The 7,978-nt window shown below is 50.2% G+C and overlaps 1 protein-coding gene across 1 annotated transcript in view; it reads left to right on the top strand.

Moving 5' to 3' along the window:
* Window positions 1–7,978, top strand: part of RALGDS (ral guanine nucleotide dissociation stimulator) — a 45,237-nt gene that overhangs the window by 15,552 nt on the left and 21,707 nt on the right. Inside the window, exons 3-7 of the mRNA XM_015413977.1 lie at window positions 2,515–2,708; window positions 3,888–3,962; window positions 4,530–4,723; window positions 6,309–6,430; window positions 7,121–7,335. Coding sequence (XP_015269463.1) covers window positions 2,515–2,708; window positions 3,888–3,962; window positions 4,530–4,723; window positions 6,309–6,430; window positions 7,121–7,335 — 800 coding nt within the window. The remainder of the gene's footprint in view (window positions 1–2,514; window positions 2,709–3,887; window positions 3,963–4,529; window positions 4,724–6,308; window positions 6,431–7,120; window positions 7,336–7,978) is intronic.

Genomic DNA, 7,978 nt, shown 5'->3' on the forward strand with positions numbered 1-7,978 from the left:
GCACAGACATTTTGGTGCAATAATTCAGAGCAGGAGGTGTCAGTTATCAGACACTGTTAAATAAACAAAATATTGCAAGAATGCTAATGTTTTAAGCATGTTTTTATTTTGAGTTAAAAAAAACCACCCTTTGTGTTTGTGTCCTTTATAAAGTTTATACCACCACTACCTGGCATTACATTTTATGACACACATAGCCCGGCCCAACAAGGTCTCATTTATGTCAGATCTGGCCCTCATTCGACACCCCCTGATTGTATTTTTTATTAAACTAAAACAAAAAATAAGCAAACAACCAAAGCAAAAAGGAACAGAAAGGGAAAGAATTCCTCATTATTAAGAAATCATTACAACTGTAGTACAACCATTTTGTCTCTAGATCCATTTGTGGTATTGGGTCCACTCGGAAGAGATAAATTGTTGTTGAGATAAGTAGTCAAGCACCGGGAACCATTTGTCTGTGAAAATTGTTATAACAGCCCTAGGCTGACACCCTAACCTCTACACCACCAGTTTCTGGTTGTGGTGTGGGGGACGGGGACAGAGGACAGGACACTCGCCCCTTGTAGGAGGCCTTTCATTCTGGGGAGCCAGGGGTTAACATGGCCTCACAGTCCAGCCAGCCAGCCAGCCCCTCACCCCGGCTACCCACCGCCTCCCGCCTGCACACTTTCCTTTCCGTGTCACTTGGCAGCTGACGCACCAACCCCCCCCAGATATCTTGCGGGGCCGGGCCGAAGGAATTTCTCCATTAATTTCCGGCTGGTGTGCTGAGAAGACGGGGAGGCCCCTCCCCGGAGCATCGGAGAACAGTTCAGGGAGGGTCCATTCTCTGCCATTCTTTTGCACGCGCACGCACACGCACACACACCTCCCCAGTGTCCTGGACAGATTGCAGTTTTGCTGCTGCTGTTCAGTGTACAATAAGAGAACTGTAAAATGTATTATATAGAAATGGAATGTTGAAAAAAGGTTTGTGAGAGCGGACAGCGAAAGGGGGCTCTCTCTCCAGGTCGGTCTTGTCTCCTCTGACTCTCCGGAGTCTCGGGCAGAGGCCTTTCACCCCAACCGCCACCTGATCAGAAGAAGGGGAGGAGGAGATTGGATCTATACCCTGCCCTTCACTACCCAAAGGTGTCTCAGAGCGGCTTACAAACTCCTTCCCCTTCCCCTCCCCACAACAGACACCCCGTGAGGTGGGTGGGGCTGAGAGAGCTCTTGACTGAAACGGCTCTTTTTCAAGGACAGCTCTTATCAGAACTACGGCTTGCCCGTGGTCATCCAGCAGGTGCAAGTGGAGGTGTGGGGGAATCGAACCCGTTTCTCCCAGATTAGAGTCCGCGTACTTCACCACTTCACCAAACTGGCTCTCAGAGCTTCCAGGCCCCCTTTGCCGTCTCTACCCCGCTGTGTACGTGGCTGCCTTACAGATGGGAGGAAGGGATCAAAATTCTGCACCAAGAACAGCCCAACTCCCCACCTGTATAGACGATGCCGATTCGCTCTGTTTTCGTGCACCTTAATTTGCCTTTGCCTGGCACGGAGGGAGAAGAGCGATGATCAGAGAAGTGCAGCTCCCTCGCCCTTCTTTATTCAGCTTTTGAGATTACACAGCACGGACACATGAAGCCACCCTACACTGAACCAGATCTTCAGTCCATCAAAGTCAGTATTGTCCAGACTGGCGGCCACTCTCCAGGGTCTGAGGCCGAGGCCTCTCATGTCACCTACCACCAGGTCCCTTCACTGGAGATGCCAGGGATTGAACCCGGGACCAATGCTCCCTCTAAGCTGTGGAGTCTTGTGAGCAAAAATTCCACTTTGTGAGCTACCGGCATTAAAGTTGTGAGCCAGCGACTTGGCTCCTGCATAAATTAATTTGCTCTGGAGCCGTCCTTCCTGGGCTAAGACAAAAGTGTGTGGGCCAAAGGCTGAACAAGTGTGAGGTGGCTCACACTAGGGTTAGAGGGAACACTACCTGGGACGCAGTGTTCCCCCTAAGCTGAGTTAGCGTGAGCTAGCTCACAGTTTTTGAGCCTCCAGCTCACAGATTTCTGCCGCAGCTCAGGAAGGATGGCCCTGGAGCAAACTAATTCATGCAGCAGCCGAATCGCTCGCTCACAACTTTAATGCCAGTAGCTCACAAAGTAGAACTTGTGCTCACAAGACTCCACACCTTAGAGGGAACACTGCCTGGGACCCTCTGTCTGCCAAGGGGATGCTCTGCCACTGAGCCAGGGCCCCTCCCCATTAGGCACTCCGGGTGTTACCTATTCGGTTTCACAGCCACGTGGGCCAGAAACGTGACCTGTGCATGTAAAATCCTTGCACCCCCCCAAACTGCAAAAGCAGCTGATGAGCAGAAACTGAATTTAATTAAACAAGATAGGTAGAGGACGCCTTATGTGATGTGATTAGTTTATAAAGGTTGCAGTTTTTCTTTCAATCTTTCGGGATTCCTGTCCCTGCAAGCTTATTCACATGCTCCCGTGCCTCCTTTTCATCTCTTTTCAGTATGAGAACGAGTCGGCCTTAAACCTCTACGAGACATGTAAAGTGCGGACAATAAAAGCAGGCACGCTGGAGAAGCTAGTGGAGTACCTGGTCTCAGCCTTCAAAGGCAACGACTCCTCGTATGTCACCATCTTCTTGTGCACCTACCGGGCCTTTGCCACTACCAAGCAGGTGCTGGATCTTCTCCTGAACAGGTTGGTAATCCTTGGTTCTCTTTTTTCCCCCTCCCGTGGGGGGATTCTGGGGGCCGAGGCCCAGGTTTTCTTAATAAAGGTTTTATTGACTCCCCTAAAAAGGGGAGGTATTTCGCTTAAAAGAAGAAATTGGAAGGGTAGACAGTGGGAGAAAGAGAAAGCTGAGTGATATATAAACTGGTAAATTAAACTGTTAGTAATGTCCAATTAATCTTCTTGGGCTTCTTCTGTGTGTTGTCAAACTTCTTTTTTTTTAATCCGGTCACATGAAGTTCTCTGTTAGTATGTTAGTAATGTTCCTTTGAGTTTCTGTTAATAAAAAAGCCTCTTCTGGGCACATTCAGAACCGCTTCTTTGCGTGCTGGGTACTTTTAGTGTCGCTGACGTGGAGGAGCTTCCTCTGTTATCTTCTCCTTCCGGCTTGTTTGATCCTCCTTCGGGTTGCTGTTAACAATCTCAGTTCATGCACTGTAAATCCTCTTCCTTGCTTGCCATTCCTGGAGGTCCCCAGCTTTGAGAATGGTATTAATTTCTTCGCTTTTATATCCGCTCGAGGCCCAGGTTTTCTGTGCCCTGACTACTGCGGTAGAGATGAGGCCCATTTGCGGGGCAAGAAAGTGTGTCAAAGGGCAGTCTGGTGCAGTGGCTAGAGTGGTGGCTCCCCCTGCCAGTGTGCTGTGAGAAAAGCTACTGGACTCTGCTGCGAAGCATAAAAAGTATATGGCTAGAATGGAGGTTGCTCACCACAGCTCTGCATGAGTCCCTGCTCTGGACTGGTCTCTTGATTGGATCATTGGCAAATACAGAATATCAGTGTGTCCGTTAGTCACAGTGCAAGTCATTCATATGCATGCTTAAAAGTAAACTTTTCAGGGTGTAAGAGTAAAATATACTTAGATTTTAATTTGGGATGGGTGTGTGTCAACTATCTGAAGTTTCAGAAATACTGGGCAAGAGGTCCAGATGTAGAGTTGGGGAGATCTGAGTTCAAATTCTTATTCAGACAGCTCACTGTGTGACCTTGGGCCAGTTACCCTCTCTCAGCCTAGCCCTACCCCACAAAGTCGTCGTGAAGATAGAGTAGGATAACTCCCAGATGCCTTGGACGAAGGGCAAGATACAAATAGCATCTTCAGGGCACGAGGAAAGCAAAACTAACTTCCCTTTTCTGCCCTATAGGTATGGGAAGCTCCACCTCCAGGCTAATGGAGACCACCCCAGGCATGCTGTGGACGAGAGGCTGGAACTGAAAAAGTGAGTGTCGGACTCCTAAACTCACCTTTGGCCCCTTCCTTAAGCTGTAAGCAGCTTAATCTTCTGTTTCTGGCCAAGGATCCCAGGTGGTTCTTAGTGGCTCATCCCAGAAGTTAGACATTGTCATGACAGCCTCATAGACAGTGGACCCTTAGGGTGTTTCATATCGCATCTCTGATCACTGGGTTTCTCTGCACTCTTATTTCCGTTGCTTGTATGCCCGTATGGCTTCTTTTTTGGACCCTTAGGGTGTTTCATATCGCATCTCTGATCAGTGGGCTTCTCTTTTTTGTCTTTTCCACACAAGGTTTGCTCCCTCTAGTGGTTACTTCGATATTACACCACTGTATTTCCAGCTTATTTCCCGCGGGGAACCATTAATGCCCCTTCTCTGTATACTAGAATGAGAAGTCCAACAGCGTAGCTTCACAAGTGACAGTTTCCAGGTGTACACCTGAGACAGACAGAAGTTTCAGAAGCATGTGGCACTGCCCTGCATACCCTGGCTAGGCTGCCCGTTGAGCCAACCCAACCCTCTCTCCTCCTCCTCCTCTTCCTCCTCCTCAGCACCATCTCTTCCATACTGGGGGCTTGGCTGGATCAGTACTCGGAAGACTTCCGCAAGCCGCCGGACTACACTTGTCTCAAGCAGCTCATCATCTACGTGCGTCACAACATTCCCGGGTCGGACCTGGAGCGGCGAGCGCGCATCCTGTTCACCCAGTTCCAGCAGCAGGAGCGCGTGGAGCCCGAGGCGGAAGGTAAGCAAAACTGGGGGGGGGGGGCTGGTGTTGAGAGCTGCTCCCCCTAGTGGCTTGGGGTGGCAGCATTCTTCCAAATGGGATCTCTGTGTGGCTGCTCCACCCCCCCCTCCCGCCCGCCACCCATGTTCAGCTGGCAGCATGGGGAGAGTCTAGAGCAGGGGCACCTCCGCAGGGACCTGGGGCCGGCCTCTCTGTATCTTGTTCTGATGTATTTCGGCCCCGTTTTCCTCCCCAAAGCGGCTTACGTCGTTGTTCTTCCTTCCTCCACTTTATCCTTGCCACAGCTGACCCCGCAACCAAGGTGACCCGGCAAGCTCCCTTGGCAGAGCGGAGACTCGAACTCGATCTCCCAGATTCTAGTCTGACACTGAAACCACCGCGCCGTGTGTGTGCTTGGACTGGCAGCAGCTCTGAGAGCCAGTTTGGCGTAGTGGTTAAGAGCGCGGACTCTATTCTGGGAGAAGCGGGTTCGATTCCCCCACGCCTCCACGTGCAGCTGCTGGCGTGACCTTGGATCAGTCACAAGTTCTCTCAGAGCTGTTCTCTCAAGAGCAGCCCTCGAAAGAGCTCTCTCAGCCCCACCTACCTCCCAGGGTGTCTGTTGTGGGGAAGGAGAAGGAGTTTGTGAGCTGCTCTAAGACTCCTTCGGGTAGTGAAGGGCGGGGTAGAAATCCAATCTCAATTTCTCTCTCTCTCTGGGCTCTTGGGTAGCGAAAAGGGTCTTCCCTACTGGCTGCTACCTGAGATTCCTTGAGTTGGAAGTGCAGGAGATTCGACCAGGGCTATGTGCATGCAAAGCGGACGCTCTGCCACTGACCTATGGCCTTTGGCATGATTGGTGGACCCCCTGCTGTCGTATACCTCTCCCCCCATTCTGTGATTCAGCAGGCAGCAGTAGCAGAGCAGCTGTCCAGGTTCCAGGCATTTTGCCAGCTCTGCCTGAAATCCTTTTAGCTACAGAGCGAGTCCTCTGCCGGTGCACTATGGCCTCCCAAATATGGCCTGAAGACAGGCCCGTCGCCAGGATTTTGTAGCTTGTGGGGCAAATTCCCAGTGCAGAAAGAAAAGCCGTTTAGCCAATAGGAAGCTGTTACCAGGAGATATCTCTAAACTGCAAGCTGTCAGCCACTTTAGAGGACAGTTCTCAGCCGTTGCAAGTTAACCACGTCTGCCAGCCTAAGCAACAATGCCGATAATAAGTCGGCAGGTGGGGGTGATGTCTTCTGTAGTCAAGAAAGGTAATAGGCAGAAAAACTCTCTTAAAGGAGACCAGTTTCTTGACACAGAGTTAGAAGGGACCCTAGAGGTCACCTACTCCAACTCCCTTGCTCGGTGCGGGAGTGAGTCAACTACAGCAATCCCTCTCTGCTTAAAGGCGCGCATGCCCGTAAAAAGTGTTTTTAAATGATTGAAAAAAGCATTTGCAGGAGAAATTCTTTGGGGGCCGCGCCTTTAAGAAAGGGGGCAGAGCCCCCCAATGCCCCACTGTAGCTTAAAAGGGGGCAGGGCAAAGCGGTGTGGTCTCTGCTGGGTCTTCCACCCCTCACTCTGTCCTTTGCTGCCCTTCCTGCATCCCTTCCAGCTGTGGAGCACGCCAGCTGCCCCCTGCGGTTGGAGGAAGAGAACGGGCTGGCGGAAGGCAAGTCGGACTTCCTCTCCTTCTCTCCAGAGATGGTGGCCGAACAGTTCACGCTAATGGATGCCGTGAGTATTGGACTCTTTTTTTCCCCCCGGTAAACAAAATTTGTTATTTTTCATTCTTTGAGAAATCATACAGTCCATAATTTTCGTTACATCTTATTCACCCTATTCCCAATACCTCCCCCCCTCCTCGGCTTCCCGCAATGCTTTTCCCCTTCTTTCACATTTTTCAGTAAGTGTTTTCATTTTTCTTAACATTAAAATCTTTAGATAACATTCATTTGATTTAATATTGTTCTAAATACAGTAAATTTTGTTTCACATCCCAGTTATTTTCCAAATAAATTTTGAAGTCCTTCCATTCTTCCAAAAATTCTTCATCTTCTTTGTTGTTTAATTTTCTTGTAATTTTGTCCATCTCTGCCATGAACAGAACTTTTTGTATCCAGTCTTCTATCTCTGGCACTTTGTCTATTTTCCAATATTGTGCATAAATCATTCTGGCTGTTGTTATTAAGTACCAGAGTAAAGTCTTTTTTGTTACATTAACTTCTTCCATTTTAAGTCCTAAAAGCAGAATCTCTGGTGCCTTTTTAAAAGAGCATTTCAATATTTTTTGTATCTGTGAGTATTGGACTCTTTGGGGGCACTGCTAGACCTCGCTGCCCCCCCTTTTTTTGGGCCGGTGGGCAGGGGGAGCCCTTTTTCGCCAGCCGCTCTGAGTCATTCCTCGCCTCTTTGCCTCCGTTCCAGGAGCTCTTTAAGAAGGTGATGCCTTACCACTGCCTGGGCTGCATCTGGTCCCAGCGGGACAAGAAGGGCAAAGAGCACCTGGCTCCCACCATCCGGGCCACCGTCTCGCAGTTCAACAGCGTCACCAACTGCGTCATCGCCACCTGCCTCGGGGACCGGACGCTGAAGCCGCAGCAGAGGGCCAAAGTGGTGGAGCGCTGGATCGAAGTGGCTCGGGTACGCTCGGCCCCCGTCGCCTTTTCCCCGCCGGGGGTGGGATCCGAGCTGCGAATCTTTGACTGTGGAGTCCGGAAGGCTTAAACCCAGCGGGGAGCATCCAGTGGAGACGGCCTCTGCTCCACCTCCCCAAAGGGCCGCTTTATCATCTTTCTCTGTTGAAGCTTTGGGGATGCCCCCCCCCCCATCCTGCACAGCTCCTAGCTGCACACAGTCCTGTCTAGCCTTCGCTCTTTCCACCCCTATTACTCAAAAAAAAAAAACCCAACAACCCCTTGTATTCATGAGGTTGGAATCAGTTATGCAAAGCAAAGAAGCCTCTGAAATGTGTTGTTCTGACCAGTGTTCCCTTCTAAGCTGAGTTAGTGTGAGCTAGCTCAAAGTTTTCTAGCCTCTGGCTCACATATTTTTGTCTCAGCTCAGGAAAGATGGCTCCAGGGCAAACTAATGGATGCAGCAGCCAAATCGCTCGCTCACCACTTTAATACCAGGAGCTCACAAAGTAGAAATTTTGCTCACAAGACTCCACAGCTTAGCGGGAGCGTTGGTTCTGACTGTGGCATTTGGGTGACTTGGACATCGGCTGTTGGAGATCTCTGCTTTCCACTGCTGTGTTAACTCTCTCGCACTCTTCTTGTTTAC

This window comes from Gekko japonicus, unplaced genomic scaffold, assembly GCF_001447785.1.
Source record: "Gekko japonicus isolate JY-2015 unplaced genomic scaffold, Gekko_japonicus_V1.1 scaffold2029, whole genome shotgun sequence".
NCBI classification, from domain to species: Eukaryota; Metazoa; Chordata; class Lepidosauria; order Squamata; family Gekkonidae; genus Gekko; species Gekko japonicus.